The sequence below is a fragment of the Thunnus thynnus genome, chromosome 11 (assembly GCF_963924715.1).
Source record: "Thunnus thynnus chromosome 11, fThuThy2.1, whole genome shotgun sequence".
NCBI classification, from domain to species: domain Eukaryota; kingdom Metazoa; phylum Chordata; class Actinopteri; order Scombriformes; family Scombridae; genus Thunnus; species Thunnus thynnus.
This window is the reverse complement of record NC_089527.1, coordinates 2,251,999-2,274,094: the sequence shown is the minus strand read 5'-3', so window position 1 is coordinate 2,274,094 and position 22,096 is coordinate 2,251,999. Positions and strand designations below refer to the sequence as shown.

Here is a 22,096-nt window from a genome sequence, read left to right as displayed (position 1 = left end):
TTTCAATAAAATACGTTATGTTCTGTTCCTCCAGAAAAACCAAGCCCACCACCCAAGTTGGGTGTGACTGATGTGACCAAGGAGAGTGTGTCCCTGGCCTGGGCCAAACCAGAACAAGATGGCGGCAGCAGAATTACTGGCTACCTGGTGGAAGCTTTGGAGAAAGGCCAGGAGAAGTGGGTCAAGTGTGGTGTAACCAAGTCCATCCACTTTACAGTGTCTGGTCTAAGGGAGAATGCTGAGTACTTCTTCAGAGTCAGAGCTGAGAACCATGCTGGATATAGTGACATTAAGGAAATGGTCAACCCTGTGTTGGTCAAAGACCAGCTTGGTAAGTTACAGGCAGGGATGAATTGGTTAGATTTGACTGGGAATAATGAAAAGTGAATTAGAAAAAAATAAATACAATGGAATAAGCCAACATTCATGACTCATTATTATTGCAAATAACCTGTAAATTAAAAGTCAAATTATAAAATATTAGTAATTTGTACAGTAATTTCAATTTGTTTGCACCTAATTTTCCCCAGTTTTAATACTTTGTTGCTTTATGCTCCAGAATCTCCTGAGATCAACATGAAGGGTTTCCCCCACAACACAGTATATGTCAGAGCTGGCTCTACCCTGAAGTGTGAGATCCCACTTACAGGCCGGCCATTGCCTAAGGTGTCCCTGTCCAAGGATAATGTGTTGCTCAAGTCAACAATGAGGTTCAACTCTGAAGTCACTCCTGACAGTATCAAGATCACTTTGCGTGAGAGCATCGCTAAAGACTCAGGACGCTACGATATCACTGCCTCCAACTCTAGTGGCACCACAAAGTCATTTTTAAATATTGTGGTTCTGGACTGCCCCAGCGTTCCTCAAGGACCTGTGGAGCTGTATGACATCACAGAGGACAGTGTCAGCCTGAAGTGGCTCCCACCAGCATACGATGGTGGCAGCCCCATCACCAACTACATCGTCCAGAAGAGAGAGACAACCACAGCCAACTGGATGGATGTCTCCTCTGCTGTGGCCCGCTGTACAATGAAGATCATGAAGCTGACCACTGGCCTGGAGTACCAGTTCAGAATCAGAGCTGAGAACAGATATGGAATCAGTGAGCATATTGACTCACCAACTGTCACTGTTAGCCTTCCTTACAGTAAGTGATCTTTGCTTTTATTCCCTCTTTTATGTCATTTTTTGTTTTGTTTTTTTGTACTTTATTTTTCAAAAATAAAATCACCCTTACCTCTCTCTGTTACATTGCAGCTATCCCCGATGAGCCAGCAGCTCCAGAGATCACTGCTGTAACCAGGGAAACCATTACTGTTGCATGGAAGGAGCCCAAGTCAGATGGTGGCAGCCATGTGTTTGGCTACCATCTCCAGATGAAAGACAGGAATAGCATTCTGTGGCAGAGAGTCAACAAAATGGTGATCCGTGCTACACACTTTAAGGTCACCAATATCAACGCTGGACTTATTTATGAGTTCAAGGTGGCAGCAGAGAACGCTGCAGGAATCAGTGCCTTCAGCAAGGTTTCTGATGCAGTGCTGGCTATTGACGCCTGTGGTGAGTGGAATGTTAAAAACTAAATCTAATTTTACTCCATACCAGTAAGTTTTATAAATTGTTGTCTTATCATGAGTGCTCACTGTCTATTCCTACAGAGCCACCCATTAACTTGCGCATCAGTGACATCACCAAGAACTCCATTAGCCTGGCCTGGCAGAAGCCCAACTTTGATGGTGGATCCCCGATCGTAGGCTATATGATTGAAAAGAGAGAGGGTGACAGTGGCAAGTGGTCCAAGGCTAACCTCACCAACATCACCGACACCCGCTTCACTGTGACTGGCCTGACCCAGGATGAGACATATGAGTTCAGAGTAATGGCCAAGAATGCTGTTGGCTCAGTGAGCAACCCATCCGTGACCGCTGGACCAGCCACATGTGTAGACACCTATGGTATGTGAGGTCAAAGGAAAAATCAAAAAAAAATTGGCTGAATTATTTTTTTTGAGCATTTTATTCCAAAATATGGATCCCTGTGAAATTTACTGAGTTCATTCATTCTCCTCAAAGAATACTTTACATTTTGGACACTCCGGAGGCCCTTTTCTCTAGTGCCAATCTTATGAAAACGTTTAGTCCCACTACTGGCTCTCAGAACAGCAAACACAATGAATATTGCAGCAACAAGTGGGCCTTAGACTATTAGTTTGTGATATCACATCTTGGAAATATACACTTCTAGATAATTCCAGTCCATTTCGTCCACTTGGATAAAAACCTTAATCTCTGATATTCTTTTGTGATTTTGCACTTAAGGAGTTGACCCCTCATCTCTTTCTACATCATCACATGTAGAATGTAACTTTTGGTGCATATATTCATCAGAACTTGCCTGGGTCCAGACCTTAGAATCCACCCACTCTACCAAATGTAGTGTAATGAGTTGACAATTCTGTCTGATACTGGGCAACATCAGAATTTGAACTCACCCATCTGTTGTTTTGGTTAATCATCCAGGTGCCCCAGAGATTGAAATCCCACAGGAGTATCTCAACGAGGTCAAGCACAAGGCTGGTTCCAATGTGGAACTCAAGTTTAACATCACTGCCAAACCTGCTCCCACTATTGAGTGGTTCAAGGATGGAAAAGAGCTGAAGACCAGTGGCCAGCTGTCCTTCAAACACACATTTGAGTCCACCAGTTTGTTCCTGAGGGAAACCACGCGTCTGAACTCTGGAACCTATGAAGTGAAGGTGAAGAACTCCCTGGGATCGACCTGTGGCATTGTCAGACTGCTCATCCAAGGTATTCAAATATTATTTAACAAAAAAACACATGATTAATTTTAAAGCCCGTTATCCTAAATTATAGACCCTGATGCATGTGCATACATCCCTCCCCTTTACAGACAAACCAGGCCCCCCTGCTGGAGAAATTCAGTTTAAGAAGGTGACGGCTGACAACATCACCATCATGTGGTCACCGCCCGCTGATGAGGGTGGCGCCATGGTAACCCATTATATTGTGGAAAAGAGAGAGACCAGCAGGGTCATGTGGTCCATTGTCTCAGAGAAACTGGTTGATTGCATCGTTAACGTGCCCAGACTCATCCAGGGCAATGAGTACATCTTCAGAGTGCGTGGCATCAACAAGTATGGCATCGGAGACCCACTGGAGTCTGAGCCCATCATTGCCAAGAATGCTTTTGGTAAGTAAACAAAATAAACTTTCCGCCAATTACAACCACTGTTGTTCAATCTGGAGTAGGGCTGACATTCAACGACCATTGAACCCTCTACCATCATAACATTGTGATTTAAAAGTTGTCGCACACACACTACCATACACACAGACAAACCAATTTGGTAAGGCCAGCCAAGATCAAATCTGTATACCACACAGAAAATACACGCAGCAGAGATTGACAATAGCCACAGACACTGGAATTACAAAAAGACAAAAAAATGTTATAATTCCAGTGTCTCTGCTTTAACATAGCATATTGTATTTATTACTTTTTCTTACTTATTACTTATTTGCGAGGATTTACCCAGGGATCAAGTTGAAGCTCAGAATAAAACTTACTTACAGAGGGAACCTAAATTTCAAAAAGGTAGGAGTTGGACCACTACACCTACCAAACGTGAAGCAAAGTGCTACACCTGTCTTAAACAAATAATTCCTAATCATCGTATTGTTATTGTATTGTTAGTGTTTTTTTTCACCATGTCAGGCCCTGCACATTTAACTGAGAATATTTCATGTTAAGAAAAAATATAATAAATGAATTATTAATATTGTAATGACTAGAGGAAACTTTTGGTGATTTATTGTCTCATCCTGGCTGTTAAAATCCTAATTTGGATTTTACAAAATCCAAATTTTACAACACTGCATTTGAAGCAGCCCTAGTTTAGGCTAATTACCTGGCCAGACTTCAGTGACATCAAATAAATAATTACTTTTTCCTGATTAGGTATTTATAGCCATAAAAGACAAATAAAATATTACTGTAAATTGAATTAAAAGACTGAAGTTGTTCACAATCGTCCACATTTTATAGGCTAAAACTCAGGATTTCAATTTTACATTCAGAGTTCGATTACCACAGTTTAATAGTCAAGATTTTGCTGTGAAAAAAACCTAAATGAATTATGCAATTATCTTAACAAATTATACAAGATCTTAAATGAAAAAACTAAATTATACAAAAACAACAAAATTCAACATTATTTAAATGGGCCTGGTTAAATTTGACCCCCTGCAATGTTTCACTGTGTACAACCCTGATGTGGTGTAGACTATTAGCAACAAAACTGACTAAGTGTCCATGTACTATTTATTATTATATTTCTTTATTACTGTAACAGGAAAAATAATTCAAGCCCACAGGAAACAATATGTTGCAAAGCTTCACAGAGAGCGCAAAAGACAGATGAGTTGTAATTTAATCTAACCTGATCATTCTGATTTACAACAGTTCCTCCCAGTGAGCCATCCAAGCCTCAAGTCGCCATGATCACCAAGTCCACCATGACAGTGATCTGGGAAAGACCAGCACTGGATGGAGGTAGTGACATTGACGGCTACTACCTGGAGAAGAGGGAGAAGAAAAGTCTACAGTGGTTCAAGGTTGGTTCTCAGACACCTCTGATGATTTGTAAAAGCTGACAAATTAATGTGTGTGTGTTGAACCATAAAATCCCTCTTTTGTTCAGGTGGTGAAGGGCACTATCAGAGACACCAGACAGAAAGTCACCAACCTTGTAGAGAACAATGAATACCAGTACAGAGTCTGTGCTGTCAACAAGGCTGGAGCAGGAAACTACTCTGAAGCCTCTGATCTCTTCAAAGCCTACGACCCTATTGGTATGCTTTAAATAACTACTCAACGCCACTATGACACTATCCTACGAGGAAATCCCTCATAGGATTTAATGACTGAAAATACCTTCTTATGTAACTACTAGTTGCTGACAACTTTTGTGTCCTTTTGTTGTCTCCAGATCTGCCTGGTGAGCCATCCAAACTGCATGTGGTTGACTCCTCAAAGACCTCAATCACCCTCAGCTGGGAGAAGCCTGTCTATGATGGTGGCAGTGAGATCACACACTACATTTTGGACCAGATGAACTCAGAGGAAAGAGAATGGGTGACCATCAACCCGGAGGTCAAAACCTGCGAGTATGTGGTGTCATACCTCAAACCTGGAAATTACTACTTCTTCAGAGTCTTTGCTGTCAACTGCAAGGGCAAAGGAGAAGACATCAAAATGTACCAGCCAGTGCAAGCCAAAGATATCTTGGGTGTGTATTTTTATAAACACCTTCTATGGTAATGTCATATGACATGAGTCTGTTCATATTTGTTTTATGATCAAGATAAAAACATATTGATAATAAAGATGACTTGCATTCATTAGAGTAATAAGTAGCTATGTTGTTTAGCTCCAACTTACCACAATTAAGTATATTATTATTTCTGATGGCTTATAACCATGCCATTATTAATATAATTATTTTCTGCCCTTGTTTGGGTTATACTTCTCTCCAACAGAGGAGGCTGATTTGGACTTGGACGTTCCCATGACGACCCAGTACACAGCCAGGGCTGGCCGTGATGTGGAGGTGTTTATTCCCCTGAAGGGGCGCCCCACACCCAATGTCACCTGGCGCCGTGGCGACCGTAACATAGCCGGTGACAACCGCTATACAATCACCAGTAATGAGCGTGCCACCACTCTCCTCATCCCCAAGGTCACCCGTGATGACTGTGGCAAATACTTGCTGGAGATTGAGAATGGTGTAGGAGAACCCAAGATTATCACAGTTTCCTTGAAGGTTCTGGACAGTCCTTCTACCTGCCAGAAACTCATGATCAAGAATGTGACAAGAGGAAAGTTGACACTCAGCTGGGAGGCTCCTCTCATTGAAGGTGGTTCCCCTGTTACTAAATACATTGTTGAGAAAAAGGCCTCCACCATGAAAGCTTACCAAGTGATTTCTGATGAGTGTGTCAACACAACTTACAAGGTATCAGGCCTGGAGGAGAATGTGGCTTACTTCTTCCGTGTATCTGCTGAAAACGAGTATGGTGTGGGCGACACCTGTGAGACCAGTGAGCCTGTCAGAGCCACGGAGACTCCTGGAGCTGTTAAAAACCTGGTGATGGTTGACTCCACAAAGACCTCTGTTACTCTGCAGTGGACCAGACCTGACCATGATGGTGGCAGCCACATCTCTGACTACATAATTGAAAAGAGAACCACGGAAGAACAAACCTGGACTTTGGGTGCAACATGCAAAAGGTGCAGTTGTGAGGTAACAGGACTCAAGGAGAACACTGAAGTGGAATTCAGAGTGTTCGCCAAGAATGAGAAAGGCAACAGTGACTTCTCTCAGATTGGTCCAATTACAGTGATGGACTTCATCATTCCACCTGAGGCAAGCCTCAGTGACTACCCCAGTGGAGAGCTGGCTGTTCGTATTGGTCAGAACATCCACATTGAGCTGCCCTTCAAAGGTAAACCAAGGCCTGCAATCAGCTGGCTAAAGGACAACTTGCCTTTGAAGGAGAGTGAGAAGATTCGCTTCAGGACCACTGACAACAAGACAGCAGTCACAGTCAGAGGAGCCATGAAGGAGCATGCCGGGCAGTACACCTTGGTTCTGGACAATAGAGTCATCAAGAACTACTTTGACATTAATGTTGTGACTCTGGGAGCCCCCTCTGTGCCTGTTGGTCCCATCCGCTTTGATGAGATTAAAGCCCAGAGTATTATCATCTCCTGGGATGAGCCCAAGGAGAATGGAGGTGGTGAGATCACCTGCTACAGCGTAGAGAAGCGTGAGACCTCCCACGCCAACTGGAAGATGGTCTGCTCCAGTGTTGTCAGGACCACCTTTAAGATTCCCAACCTAGTAATGGGATCAGAGTACCAGTTCAGAGTCCGTGCAGAGAACAAGTACGGAGTCAGTGAAGCACTCAACTCTTCTGACATTGTTGCCCAACACCAGTTCAAACCTCCAGGCTCTCCAGGAAAGCCTGTGGCCTACAACATCACCAGCGATGGTATGACCATCAAGTGGGAGGCTCCAGACTTTGATGGAGGATCTCCCATTCTGGGCTACCATGTAGAAAAGAAGGACAGGAACAGTCTCCTGTGGCAGAAAGTGAACACCATCATCATCTCCAACAGAGAATACAGGATCATTGGTCTTATTGAGGGTCTGGAGTACTCCTTCAGAGTCTATGCTGAGAACAACGCTGGACTTAGCCATGTTAGCGAACAGAGCAAGCATGTTCTCGCTATCTCCCCTGTTGGTGAGTACTCATTCCAAATGCTACATCTGTGTTAAGAACTATATTTGTACTGAAATCAACAGTCCAACATTTTGAGAAATCTTCGTTTGCTGTCAGATGCAAAGATGGATATCAGTGTTATCTCTGCTCATCTTGTATAGAGATGTGTTCAAGATGTGTGTAGCCTGCTCTTTTACTCCTGAGTTACTCCAAGATTTTTACAAACACTATAGATAAATTGCTCCTATCTCTTCTCACCTAGACCCACCTGGCAACCCTGTCTGCATTGATGTGACCAGAGACTCCGTCACCTTAAAATGGGACATCCCCAAGAGGGATGGAGGCAGCAAGATTGTGGCCTATAGCATTGAGAGGCGCCAAGGCAGAGGCAAATGGCTGCGGTGCAATTTCACTGATGTCAGCGAGACCCAGTTTACTGTGACTGGTCTGTCCCCTGGAGACAGATTTGAGTTCAGGGTCATCGCTAGGAATGCTGTGGGCACAGTCAGTCCACCATCTAATTCCTCTGGATACATTATGACTAAGGATGAGAGCAGTACGTATTCTCATGTTGAAAAAATTCTTAAATGATCTGTTGAACATTTTAAGTTTCTCAGATCACTATGATTGTGCTGATTCCTAATGTGTTCACTCTCTTTGCATTTCAAGTTGCTCCTGAGATCGAGTGGTCTCCAGACCAGGTCCTCTCCCTGAGGGCCGGAGAGAACGTCAAGCTCAACTGCAAAATAACCGGACGTCCCGTCCCCCAGGTTGTTTGGTACAAGGATGGCAAAGAGATCGACAAGAGGACCATGATTGACATTGAGATTACCACTGGCATTGGCACTAGCAGTGTGTTTATCCGTGATGCCGACAGGAACCACCGCGGCATCTACACGGTTGAGGCAAGGAACAGCTCTGGTGCCACGAAAGCTGATGCCAATGTTAGAGTACAAGGTATGCAAATCCTGTTGATTATGTTGAAATATTTGCCTCTAAAAATTGATAATACACAATATTTCTGGCAGGTTTTGAATTAATATATTCTATCCCCTGTTTCTCTTCAGATACCCCCGGGCCTGTTGAAGGTCCCATTCGTTTCACCGGCATCACAGCTGAGAAGTGCACCGTGTGGTGGAACCCTCCTGAAAATGATGGCTGTTCTGCCATCACCCACTATGTTGTGGAGAAGAGGGAGACATCCAGGATTTCCTGGGCCATGGTCAACTCCAAGTGCGAAGCCTGCTCTTTCAACGCCACCAACCTTATCAAGGGCAATGAGTACCAGTTCAGAATCTCTGCTGTCAACAAGTTTGGAGTTGGCAAACCCCTGGACTCCATTCCTATCATTGCACAGATGCAATACAGTAAGTAAATAACTTGCTAGGTAGTGACTGACTGACGCATTGACCAAACCTTGCAAACTTATCTAATCACCACATCACCCGTTCACCCTCTCCCCAACTCATTGTCAACAGGTCCATTTATTGCACCTGAAAGTTTTAGATTGACAGAAAACTTCCTTCAGTGTAGCTCATTACTCAAAACATGGTTTGTGTAACTAAATGTATTCTCTGCTCCCCTGCTCAGCTGTGCCTGATGCCCCTGGTACCCCCGATGCCACCCATGTGACTGGAAACAGCATCACCCTGTGCTGGACCAGGCCAAGGTCAGATGGAGGCAACGAGATCAAACATTACATCCTGGAGAGAAGAGAGAAGAAGAGTCTGCGCTGGTTGAAGGTTTCTGCTAAGAGGCCCATCACAGAGCTGAGGCACCGTGTCACCAAGCTCACTGAGGGCTATGAGTATGAGTTCCGCGTCATGGCTGAAAATGGTGCTGGTGTTGGACCGGCCAGCAGCACCTCCAGGCTCTTCAAATGCAGAGAGCCAACCAGTTCTCCCAGTGCCCCCTCAATGATCAAGGTAAGTTTATAGGGATGCTACATACAATCGAGCCAGAAGCATTTATATAAGCTGCTCTTCTAAAACAGTGCAGAGGTTCAACAGAAAAACATATCTCAATGGATTTTCATATTTTTCATATTCTGTTTTTAGGGTGAATCTGTAACATCTGTCCAGGGACTACATATGAAAAATAGCCTCTTGGCTAACTCTGGCGCATTTACAGCAATGTTTATTAATATGCACTGTCCCTGTTAAATAAATAAACAAATAAAAAAATAAAATAAAAATTACAAAGACATACTCTATATATTGACAGATATATCAGTTATTGAAAACTTATTTTGTATGAACAGTTTCAGTACTTACATAAAAAACTTGCTCTATAGCATTGAAAGAATTATTCGCTGTTTTATTAAAGAAGAAACCTCAAAAAAAATTTAAGTAGTAAGAAAAGTCAAGAAAGCAAAAATAGGACAAAATCTAGGTAAAACCTTGGGTATACCAAGTTTTGAGAGAAGCTGTTTTTTAAACTATTCTCTTTTCTATCTCTGTCTATCTATCAGGTGATTGACTCTACCAAATCTTCAATCACCTTGGAATGGACCAAGCCAGTCTTCGATGGTGGCATGGAGATCATTGGCTACAATATTGACATGTGCAAGGCCAGCCTCGAAGAGTGGCACAGAGTTAACAGCCAGATTTGCATCCACAGCAGATACACTGCCAAGGGCCTGGTGCCTGGAGAGCTCTACAAGTTCAGGGTTAGCGCAGTGAATGGATCTGGTGAGGGTGAGGCCTCTGTAATGCCTAATGCTGTCCAGGCTCTGGACAGACTTACATCTCCTGAGATCGACATTGATGCCAACTTCAAGCAGACTCACATCGTGAAGAACGGTGGCACTGTTACCCTCCACATTGCCTTCCGCGGCAAACCAGCTCCTCTTGCCACCTGGACGAAGGTAGACAGTGAGCTACCTGTCATGGCCGACGTCAACACCACAGATTCCTTCTCTACTCTGACCATCGAGAACTGCACACGGTATGAGGCCGGTAAATACACTCTTTCCCTGGAGAACAACAGTGGGCACAAGTCCATCACATTCACCGTCAAAGTGCTGGACACGCCCGGACCTCCAGGAGCCATCACCTTCAAAGATGTTACCCGTGGAGCCTTGACAATGATGTGGGATGCACCCACCAATGATGGCGGATCACGAATCCAACACTACATCTTGGACAAACGCGAGGCCAGCCGCCTGGCCTGGCAGGAGGTCAGCACCAAGTGCTCTCGCCAGATGATCAGAATAACTGGTCTGGAAATTGGTATGCCATATCTGTTCAGAGTGATTGCTGTTAACCAGTATGGCCAGGGAGAGCCTCACGAGATGACGGAGCCCATCATTGCCACAGAAGAACCCGCACCACCAAAGAGACTAGATGTTGTCGACACCACCAACTCCACAGCCTCCCTGGTGTGGTTGAAGCCTGAGCATGATGGAGGCAGCCGCATCAGAGGCTACATTGTTGAATTCAGAGCCAAAGGCACCGACTGCTGGATTGTCAGCGGAGAAACCAAGTCTCAAAAGATGGTGGTGGAGGGTCTGATCATGAACACAGAGTACGACTTCAGAGTCAAGGCCAAGAATGATGCTGGAATCAGTGAGCCACAGGGCACCTTCAGCTCTGTGGTCATCAGGGAGCCTCGCATTGAGCCCACGGCCGACCTCAGCAACATCACCAACCAGCTCATCACCTGCAAGATCTCAAACACCTTCACCATTGATATCCCCATCAGTGGCAGGCCTGCTCCCAAAGTCACCTGGAAGTTGGAGGAGATGAAGCTGAAGGAGAGTGACAGAGTCTCCATCAAGACCACGAAGGAGAGAACCACTCTAGTAGTGAAAGACAGCAAGAGAAGTGACAGCGGCAAGTACTACCTGACCCTGGAGAATGCTGCTGGGGTGAAGACATTCACAGTGAGTGTGGTTGTGGTAGGTAGACCAAGCCCTCCCACTGGCCCTGTGGAAATTTCTGGAGTCTCTTCAGAGTCCTGCACCCTGTCCTGGTCTGAGCCAGCTGATGACGGCGGCACTGACATCACCAACTACATTGTGGAAAAACGAGAGTCTGGCACTGCCTCCTGGCAAGTAGTCAACTCCAGTGTGAAGAGAACCACCATCAAAGTTACCCATCTTACCAAGTATATGGAGTACACCTTCAGAGTGTGTGCTGAAAACAAGTTTGGTGTCAGCAAGTCTATCGAGTCCACTCCTGTTGTCATTGAACATCCGTTTGGTAAGTATGTTCACACACAAACGATTAACAAAAAATAATTAAAGTCTACATAGTCCTGCTTCTATACTTATGGATTATGTCAAAGTTAAATGTGTTTGGTAATTTAAGATGAGGTCAAATTAGGGATACCTATCTCCAATTAATCTCCACAGTTCCTCCAAGTCCTGTGACTCGCCCAGACGTGGTATCCGTGTCCGCTAGCGCCATCAGCATCAAATGGGACGTGCCATATGCCGATGGTGGCAGCAAGGTGACAGGCTACTGGATTGAGAAGAAGGAGAGGAACACGATCCTGTGGGTGAGGGAGAACAAGCTGCCCTGCCTGGAGTGCCACTACAAGGTGTCCAGCCTGATCGAGGGCCTGGAGTACCAGTTCAGAGTGTACGCCATGAACCTCGCTGGACTCAGCAAGGCCAGCGAAGCCTCTAGACCCGTGCTGGCGCTCAACCCTGTTGGTGAGGGAAACATTAATGTTTTCTGAAGTACAAAAATGTATTACATAAATTAATCACTGATAGAGTATTTGTGTGCAGACATCTAATCAACTCAGGTAAAATGTTAAATTGGTCAAAAAATCAGAAAATAACTCAATGAAGCCTTTAAGATTGGGAAAAATATTAAAGTTATAACAATAAACGCCCCCTCCCTGCCCAGATCCTCCTGGTAAACCTGAGGTGACAGACATCACCCGCTCCTCTGTGTCCTTGTGCTGGACTGTGCCTTTCAACGACGGCGGCAGCAAGATTGTCGGTTATGTTGTGGAAAGGAAAGTCTACAGTGCTGATGAGTGGGATGACAACCGCTGGCTGAAGTGCAACTACACCACCATATCAGAGAACTACTTCACCGTCACCAACCTGGGAGAAGGAGACACCTTAGAGTACCGTGTCATCGCCAAGAATGCTGCTGGTGTTCATAGTACACCATCCGAGACCACTGGACCAGTCACATGCAAAGATGAATACAGTGAGTTAAAAAAGTGACGAGGAATTTCGTTTTATTTTTTTAATTTTAATCCAGAACTCACTGAAGAGCTTGAACTTTAAAATTGTTTCTTAAAACTTATTTATTTTTTATTTGTTTCTTTTATGAAAACATTATCTAACATCACTAACTATGTTATAAAATATAGCTAAAATATTTACTGCAAGTAAATTTATAATTATAGTTTAATATTTATTATTTATATATATTTATTATTATTGTTGTTTATTTTTTGCGGTTGAACATAGAGCTTCCTAACAATAAGCATGTCAGTATATTTTTGTTTCCATTATTTTTCATGTACAACCCTGAATTTATGGAGGTAAAATGGTAAATGTCTCTTTCCTGCTGCAGCTCCTCCCAAAGCAGAATTGGACAGCAAACTGACAACCGAGATTGTCATTGTCACTGCTGGCTCTGACCTTGTCCTGGATGGTGCTGTGGGTGGTAAACCTGAGCCCACGGTGTACTGGTCGAAGGGTGAGAAGATTCTGGAACTCGGAGAGAAATACTCACTGACCTTCACCGCTACCAGAGCCATGGCTGTCATCAAGAACTGCGACAGATACGACACAGGCAGATACATCCTGACAGTCAAGAATGCCAGCGGAGTCAAGACAGCCTCCGTGAATGTTAAAGTCCTGGGTCAGTAAGCAAGACATGACATCAATGCTGAAACTGTCTTCTCATTACTTCAGAAACTGTGGTTATCCTATATCTCTTAGTTGATTGTCTTAACAGAAAAACAAGCATTAACAGAATGATAAAATATTTGTAAGCAGTGTGTCAGCTGAGTGTCTGAACACTGATCTAAATATTGGTTTCTGTCTCTCAGACACTCCCGGGGCACCGGCTGATAAGATCATGATCAGCAGAGTGACGGAGGAGAAGTGTACGGTGTCCTGGAAGATCCCTCTGGAGGACGGTGGAGACATCGTCTCCCACTACATTGTGGAGCGCCGTGAGACCAGCCGCCTCAACTGGGTCATCATGGAGACCGAGTGCAAGACGCTGTCATGTGTCAGCACCAGGCTGATCAAGAACAACGAGTACATCTTCAGAGTCCGAGGAGTCAACAAGTTTGGACCCGGAGTTCCTCTGGAGTCTGACCCTGTCATTGCCAGAAATGCCTACAGTAAGTTGCAGCCTCCTTTGATTATTACTTTTCATCATGGTGGCACTATTGCAACTGTCTGTCATTTAAAAATGTTTTTGTATGGCTTTACAATTTGTGTAGTGAGTGTAGGAAAAGCCCAGGAGATATTAATTCAGCATAGTGGAAATATGTAGATAAAACTACAAAACTTTCCTAATCTTGGCATGCAGATGACATGTGGCAGGTGACTCTACATCTTCTATTCGTTCATCTTGACATTTTTCCAAATTTTGGATTTATGTACTTACATTTCAAAAATAAGTAGCTAAATAAATGTCTGTGTTTTCAGACTATTTTCTCAAATTTTAATGTTAATTTCAAAAGTTAGATTTTTTGAATTGTACTCTAATACAACAATGTGAATAATTTCTTCTTCCCTTGTACAATTATATATTCTGGATTAGGTCTTGTATTGGGTAAGGTTAAACAAGATGTAGTTTTGTTTCTGTGACTCTGACCCGGCATGGCTCTCTCTCTCAGCATTCCCATCCCAGCCGGGCACACCAGAGGCCACAGCAGTGGGTAAGGAACACGTCATCATTGAGTGGCTGAAGCCCGAGAGCGACGGAGGCAGTGAAATCCAAAACTACATCGTAGACAAACGAGAGAAGAGCAGCACCAGGTTGGAACGACTTCTGAATGACCAAATGGAGAAATTTTTGTTTTCACTTTCTGAAGTAATGATGCTTATTTTCTCTGTTTCACTGTATCCCTTTCTCTCCATCTCTGTAACAGGTGGACTCGGGTGAATAGGACCTATACCGTCTATGACACCCGTCTGAAGATCACGGGTCTGCTGGAGGGAAGTGAATACCAGTTCAGAGTGACGGCTGTCAATAGAGCTGGAGACAGCCAGCCGAGCGACGCCTCACCATACATCCTCTGCAAAGACCCCACATGTAAGATATTTAACCGTTTTCAGGCTTATATTTTGAAAATATGCAATGAGGTAGATATAAGGTTTTGAGGGTCAGGCTTTGTTCAAACCCAAAGCATTTTATTTTAAACTGTAGTGGAGATCCGTAAGTTTCCAAATATATCAGGCTTCATCTTGGCAAAATGATCAATTTATTTGAATGACATTGAACAAGCAGCTACACAATATATCAAAACATATTATATCTTTCCTTCTTTTCCTCCCAGACACCCCAGCTCCTCCATCGATACCTCACATCACAGACACCACTAAGCACAGCATCAGCATGACCTGGACCAGGCCTATGTATGATGGCGGCTCAGATGTCACTGGCTACGTTGTGGATATCCTGGAGGAGGGCACCGAGCAGTGGTACCGAGCCACCTCCAAGGCTCTCAAGACCAACGAGTATGTGGCCGCTGGCCTGACAGCCAATAAGAAGTACCGATTCAGGGTGGCCGCTATCAACAATAATGGGACTGGAGAGTTCAGTGAACCAAGCGCTGAATTCGAGCCGCTGGAGAGAATTGGTGAGTTGACTTTGAGGGATAAAATGTCAGGAGGTTTTCATCCAGGGGAAGTATCTATGTACAGTAATTGCCATAATCCATTTTAGAGTGTTTTAGTGCTGTCATTATCACAATAACCACAAACATACACAAGGGGGAGCTCTTCTTACACCATACAGTGTGGACTGGGCACAGCAGCATGCAGGGAAATACATTTCTCATGGCAGAAAGTGGAAAAAGCAGTACTTAGTCAGCGGAGGCATGAAAATAAACTACAGATGAAACTGTACATTTATTTTGTTGAATAGTTTAATTATCAGGGACAGTTTCATATCAATACCAGCACCAGAAACACTGTAAATGAGTCAGTTAACCTATTATACTAATGTTCATGTAATTTTGTCTATGATCAGATGTTTTAAGTACATTTTACAATTTTACATGATTTCCTATCATTTTCAAAAACAAATGTTTTAAGAAAAATGGTTTTAGTCTTTAAAGTAGTCTTACAGTAATACTATTTTATGATTTAAGATTGAGATAACACTTTTACTATATTTTTATTTGGCACATGCCTACTGCAAGTTTTTGTACTCCAGGACTTGACAAAAACATTATTGTTGATACTTAAATCAATTTACTACATGCTGATTGTACAATGTGTCACTTAAAAGCCTATACTTTTTTAGTTTCAGATGTTTTTTTTTACAGAGATGTGAAATGTTGAGGTTACAATTCATTTTAAGATTTAGATTAAGATGGGAAGTAAATGGTGAATATACTGCATTTGACTCTTTCACTTTGCCATGCCCTCTCAGAAATTCCTGACCTGGAACTGGCTGATGACCTAAAGAAGACTGTGTGTCTGCGTGCTGGAGGAACCCTGCGGCTGTTCGTGTCTGTCACTGGCCGGCCACTACCTGTGGTGACCTGGAGGAAGAAAGGTGTGGAGCTGCAGAGCCGTGGCTATATTGAGACCACCGACAGCTACACCTTGCTGATGGTTGAGAAGGTTGACCGCTACGATTCTGGAAAATACGTTGTGGAGGCAGAGAACCCGTCAGGCAAGAAGACTGCCACCATCCTGGTTAAAGTCTACGGTAGGTCGTCCAAAGTTTCCACAGATACCAAGTATGCTAAGCTGAATTATTGTTTTATTTCTGCTTTTCCTTGTCCAGACACACCAGTTTTGCAGTTCTGGTAACTTTTTTTTCAGAAACTTGCAAACAAAATAATTTCTTCTCTTCCTCCATTCATCTCCTACAGACACTCCTGGTCCTCCAGGTTCTGTGAAGGTGAAAGACTACACCAAGGAGTCTGTTGTCATCACCTGGGATGTCCCAAGTGTTGATGGTGGTGCTCATGTCAGCAACTACATCGTAGAGAAGCGTGAAGCCAACATGAAGTCATACAAAACTGTCACAACTGAGTGCAGGAAGACTCTGTTCAGGATCACTGGTCTGGAGGAGGGCATGCACTACTTCTTCAGAGTCCTGCCAGAGAACATTTACGGTGTTGGCGAGCCCTGTGAGACATCTGAGGCCGTGCTGGTGTGCGAGGTGCCATCAGTGCCAATGAACCTTCGGATCGTTGATGTCACCAAGTCCTCAGTCACACTGCACTGGGAAAAACCATTGTACGATGGCGGCAGTAGGCTTAATGGCTATGTCATAGAGGCCTGCAAGGTGGGTACAGACAGGTGGAGCACCGTGGCCACTGTCAAGGCCTCTGTTTCCCAGCACACTATCGAGTCCTTGGCAGAGAAAGACCAGTACCTGTTCAGGATCCGAGCCACCAACAGCAGGGGAGCCAGTGAGCCCATGGACACCGTCACTCCTGTCACCATTCAGGAGATCACAGGTAAGACAGCATTAAAAGACTCATACACAGATATATAATGATTTCACAATTGTTCACTTGACATCTCAACATCACCTTTTTCCTGTTTATGCCAGTGATGCCCAAGATCGACATTACCAGCATCCCTCAGAAGATCATCCATGTGCACCGTGGCAAACCCATCGACCTCAACATCCCCATCAAGGCTCGACCACAGCCTGTCTGCTCTTGGTTCTTTGGCGGCGTCAAGCTGAAAGACAGCTTGGACCGCATCAAGATTGACAGCAATGGCAAATACACCCATCTTGTTATCCGTGAGACCACCATCAATGACACAGGAGACTACACGCTGGAGGTGAAGAACGCAATTGGCACAGCAACCGAGGTCATCAAAGTCATCATTCTCGGTAAGGAGACTTTCTACACATGATAATTATGTACAGGTGTTGTTAATTAGACTGGCAATTGTACTTTATAAGATCCAGAGAAAAACATTTTCCATCAAAAACAATGACTTCTATGAACATTTTATACAATTTGTTTGCATTGATGCACAGATGTAGCTGATTGCAGATTTATGCAAAAAGATTTAGAGATTCCAACTGCCTGCTTTTGTTCATCCAGACAAACCAGGTATCCCAGTCGGTCCAATGAGGATCGACGAGGTTGACGGCGTGTCTGTGACAACCAGCTGGGAACCTCCAGAGAAGGATGGAGGTGCCAACATCGGCGGTTATGTGGTGGAACAGCGCGATGCCCACCACCCCGGCTGGACCATCATCTCAGAGTCAGTGACACGGCCCTGCTTCAAGTTCACCAGACTCACAGAGGGAACCGAGTATGTGTTCCGCGTTGCTGCCATGAACCGCTTTGGTGTCGGTGGCTTCCTGCAGTCCGAGGTGGTGGAGTGCAAGAGTGCCAAGAGTGAGTTTTTTTCTTATTAAACCATCTTGTCTTAGCGTTTTCTTCCTGTTCCCAAAAACATACTAGCAACCACCTATTAACACCCTAGTAACCACCTTGAATACTATAGCAACCATCTAGGAACACTTTTGCAGCCACCCCAAACATGCTTACAGCCTAGCACCTACCTTAGCAACCACATAACTATCTTTAAATCCTTGGAACCACCTAGTCCAATCAACCATTGATTCATCTCATCCCATTCTCATCATCATCTCGGTTTAGTCGTCAAAAAAAAGGTCAATGAACATATTTAGTCATAGTTTTCCTTAACGAAATTAACATTAACTTACACTTTGAATCCTTGCTTTGAAAAGTTAGCTATTTTTAGCCTCGTATTTGTAATTACAAAAAAGAGATATGATCCTTGATGTAATGTACATTCTCTTTTTCCCTTATCCCTTCTTCTGCATCTGTATCATAAACCGTAATCAACGCTGAACTGTCATGAAACAGAAATAGAGGTGGTCTTTAGAGAAAAAGATTTATATTTATTGTGTATCTCCAACAATCCAAAAACACTATCCCTTGTATTAATTTATGGAGACAATACTAATATTCTGCTATCTTGTCTGGTAATTTTGTACTCCTGTACATTGTCTGTGATTAATATATTAATTGATCTGTGGTTTCCCCGTGTAGCCATCCCTGGACCTCCAAGCAGGCCAGAGGTGATTGACGTCACCCACGAAGGCATGACCCTGACCTGGCAGCCACCCGAGGACAACGGTGGCTCCACTATTTCCGGCTACATCATCGAGCGTAAGGAGGCTCGTTCTGACAGGTGGCTGAAGATCAACAAGAACCCCGTCACCATGACCAGGTACCGCTCCTCTGGCCTGATTGAGGGCCTGGAGTATGAATACCGCATCACTGCCATCAACTCCAGGGGAGACGGCAAACCTAGTGAGAGCTCTGCCATCACTGTCGCCATGGATCCCATCGGTATGTGACGCAAAACACAACCTATATTCAAATAAATATTTTTTTATTTTTGAAATGTTAGTATAGGAGTACAAATAAAACATATCTGTATATATGTGTGTATATATATATATATATATATATATATATATTTGTTTTTTTAATGTATTTTATACACTAATATTACCAGTCTGGGTCAGTATATTCACAAGATGCCTCTCTGTGTTGTTGAACAGAGCCTCCAGGTCCTCCAGTTCAACCCAAAGTCACAGACAGCACCAGGACTTCGGTGTCTCTGGCCTGGCTGCCTCCTGAGGAGGAAGGTGGCTCGATCATCACTGGTTACCTGATCGAGATGCAGAAGGTGGATCAAGTGGAGTGGACCCTGTGTAATACTACACCCACCAAGATGTGCGAGTACACCCTCACACACATGCCCCAGGGCGCTGAGTACAAGTTCAGAGTCATCGCTTGCAATGCTGGCGGTGCTGGAGAGCCAGCTGAGATTCCTGGAGTGGTTAAAGTCCAGGAGATGCTCGGTAGGAGAACACATTTCAATTTTTTACATACAGTGACATACACATCATACTTTTACTTATTGAATCTAAATCCAATCAGTTTGTGATAATATGGGATAATCTAACTAAACCAAATCCATACCGTCTCCTCATCAGATTATCCTGATTACGAGCTTGATCCTAAGTACGAAGATGGCTACGTGGTGCGGCAAGGTGGAGTCATCTGCCTGTCTGTGCCAATCAAGGGTAAACCCATTCCTACATGTAAGTGGACCAAGGATGGCCATGACATCTCCCACCGGGCCATGATCGCCACCCATGATGACATCACTGAGCTGGTCATCAAAGAGGCACACAAAGATGACACTGGTACCTACGACCTGGTGCTGGAGAACAAATGTGGCAGGAAGGCCGTCTACATCAAGGTGAGCGGCTCCTGACAGTTTTTGTTGACACATAACCTCAGTCAGATAAAAATGTACGTTAGTATCAATTAACTTACATTTGATGAATAAATGTGGATATTATTTCTGACCTCCTGTGTGCCGCTTCACTCTAGGTGAAGGTGATCGGTCGTCCCGATGCCCCAGAAGGCCCTCTGGAGTTTGATGACATTCAGGCTAGATCAGTCCGGGTCAGCTGGAGACCCCCATCAGATGATGGTGGCGCCGACATCCAGGGATACATCATAGAGAGGCGGGAAGTCCCGAAGGCTGCCTGGTACACAGTGAATGCCCGGGTCACAGAGAATTCCCTGGTGGTGAAGGGCCTGAAGGAGAATGTGCAGTACCATTTCAGGGTCTTTGCTGAGAACCAGTTCGGCATCAGCAGATCTCTTAAGTCTGAAGAGTCTGTCACACCAAAGACACCACTATGTAAGTATTGATGTTGCCCATGATGTTCACAATGTTGCAATGTCCAAATACAACTGATGTTTGTTAACAGACGCATCCTGTACATATCTGCCAGAGTAATTTATTTAGCGGAAACATAGCAATGTTCTTATTAGATTTACAAATTGAACACAATGCACATCCCTAATTCTGTCAATGAGTGTTTCAAAAAAACAATGTACTTGACCTACAGGCCCACCAGAACCTCCCAGCAACCCACCAGAGATCATGGACGTGTCCAAGTCCTCTGTGTCTCTTTCCTGGGCCCGGCCCCGGGATGACGGAGGCTCACGCATCACAGGATACTACGTGGAGAGGAGGGAGATGTCAACAGAAAAGTGGGTCCGCCACAACAAGACCCACATCACCACCACCATGTACAATCTCACCGGCCTCATCCCCGATGCAGAGTACGTGTTCAGAGTCGTGGCTCAGAATGACATTGGACAGAGCGAGCCTGGTCCCGCTTCAGAATCTGTGGTCTGCAAAGATCCATTTGGTGAGTTAATATTACATGACGGCCAGAATATATTGATAATACTAAGTAGAAAAATAGTCGATGAGGCACCAGAAATTTAAGACAAGATAAAACTAAGCTGAAGTAACTTTGATGGGTCTCCTCTCGTCTCTCTCATCCCAGACAAACCTAGCCAACCAGGAGAGATTGACATCATTTCTGTCACCAAAGACTGTATTACCATCCACTGGCTCCGGCCTGAGCAAGATGGCGGCAAGGAGATCCTGGGGTACTGGATTGAGTTCAGGCAGGCTGGAGAAAGTACTTGGAAGAAATGCAACAAGGAGCGCTCCAAGGATCGTCAGTTCACCATGGGTGGCCTCATGGAAGCCACAGAGTATGAGTTCAGAATCTTTGCTGAGAATGAAACAGGACTCAGCAGACCTCGACGCACGCCCATGGGCATCAAGACCAAACTGAGTGGTGAGCTGTTGCAGAGTGACCTGGTCACACTAACAACAATGTTTTGCAGCAAATTTAATTCAGCTGAATCAAAGTGTGTTCAGTGAATTTGCTCATAGCAGTAAAATAACTCCCTGCCAATTTGACTGTGACCTGGATTGTAACAAACTAAACACTATACCAAATGTTAATTTTATTTAGTGAGTAAGTGTTTTTCTTTTGGTTTTGCATATTAGTATACTTCAGTGTACTTGAAGGAGCAGTATCAACCTGTAAAGAATTTTATAAAAAAATCAATGTCATAGACAGCACCCCAAAAATGTGATTTAAGCTGTGAATTAAATCAAACTTTGCTGATGTTTCTGCAGTTGGTGAGGCCCCAGCTTTGAAGGAAGAGATTCAGGACGTAACCACCAAGCTTGGCGAGTCCGGCACTCTGACGTGCGGCATCATCGGCAGACCTCTGCCAGAGATCAAGTGGTACCGCTATGGCAAGGAGCTGATCCAGAGCCGCAAGTACAAGATGAGCTCAGATGGCCGCAACCACTCCCTCAGCATCCTGACAGACGAGCAGGAAGATGAGGGCCTGTATACCTGTAGGGCCATCAATGAGGCTGGAGAGATTGAGACTAGTGGCAAACTGCGCCTACAGGCAGCACCCCAGTTCCACCCTGGCTTCCCACTGAAGGAGAAGTACTTTGCGGGTGCTGGCACCAGCCTCCGCCTTCATGTCGTCTACATTGGCCGCCCCATCCCTCAGATCATGTGGTTCTATGGCAAGAAGCCTTTGAACGCATCTGAGAATGTGGTAATTGAAAACACAGAAAGCTACACTCATCTGGTGGTGAGGAATGTCCAAAGGCAGACCAACGCTGGCCGCTACAAGGTGCAGCTGAGCAACACATTTGGAACTGTCGACACTGTGTTGCGGGTTGAAATCCAAGGTAATGTCATACTACTGAGAGGAAA

The 22,096-nt window shown here is 44.4% G+C and overlaps 1 protein-coding gene across 1 annotated transcript in view; it reads left to right on the top strand.

Moving 5' to 3' along the window:
* Positions 1–22,096, top strand: part of ttn.2 (titin, tandem duplicate 2) — a 252,950-nt gene that overhangs the window by 221,480 nt on the left and 9,374 nt on the right. The window contains exons 214-246 of the mRNA XM_067602773.1: positions 35–331; positions 560–1,147; positions 1,258–1,560; positions 1,659–1,955; positions 2,520–2,807; positions 2,911–3,210; positions 4,483–4,634; positions 4,721–4,871; positions 5,009–5,308; positions 5,559–7,325; positions 7,567–7,860; positions 7,974–8,261; positions 8,372–8,671; positions 8,895–9,229; positions 9,775–11,506; positions 11,659–11,961; positions 12,161–12,472; positions 12,845–13,135; positions 13,326–13,625; positions 14,127–14,268; positions 14,382–14,545; positions 14,790–15,092; positions 15,890–16,171; positions 16,338–16,931; positions 17,027–17,317; positions 17,535–17,834; positions 18,516–18,818; positions 19,034–19,336; positions 19,472–19,740; positions 19,875–20,190; positions 20,402–20,707; positions 20,849–21,148; positions 21,496–22,071. Coding sequence (XP_067458874.1) covers positions 35–331; positions 560–1,147; positions 1,258–1,560; positions 1,659–1,955; positions 2,520–2,807; positions 2,911–3,210; positions 4,483–4,634; positions 4,721–4,871; positions 5,009–5,308; positions 5,559–7,325; positions 7,567–7,860; positions 7,974–8,261; positions 8,372–8,671; positions 8,895–9,229; positions 9,775–11,506; positions 11,659–11,961; positions 12,161–12,472; positions 12,845–13,135; positions 13,326–13,625; positions 14,127–14,268; positions 14,382–14,545; positions 14,790–15,092; positions 15,890–16,171; positions 16,338–16,931; positions 17,027–17,317; positions 17,535–17,834; positions 18,516–18,818; positions 19,034–19,336; positions 19,472–19,740; positions 19,875–20,190; positions 20,402–20,707; positions 20,849–21,148; positions 21,496–22,071 — 13,047 coding nt within the window. The remainder of the gene's footprint in view (positions 1–34; positions 332–559; positions 1,148–1,257; positions 1,561–1,658; positions 1,956–2,519; positions 2,808–2,910; positions 3,211–4,482; positions 4,635–4,720; positions 4,872–5,008; positions 5,309–5,558; positions 7,326–7,566; positions 7,861–7,973; positions 8,262–8,371; positions 8,672–8,894; positions 9,230–9,774; positions 11,507–11,658; positions 11,962–12,160; positions 12,473–12,844; positions 13,136–13,325; positions 13,626–14,126; positions 14,269–14,381; positions 14,546–14,789; positions 15,093–15,889; positions 16,172–16,337; positions 16,932–17,026; positions 17,318–17,534; positions 17,835–18,515; positions 18,819–19,033; positions 19,337–19,471; positions 19,741–19,874; positions 20,191–20,401; positions 20,708–20,848; positions 21,149–21,495; positions 22,072–22,096) is intronic.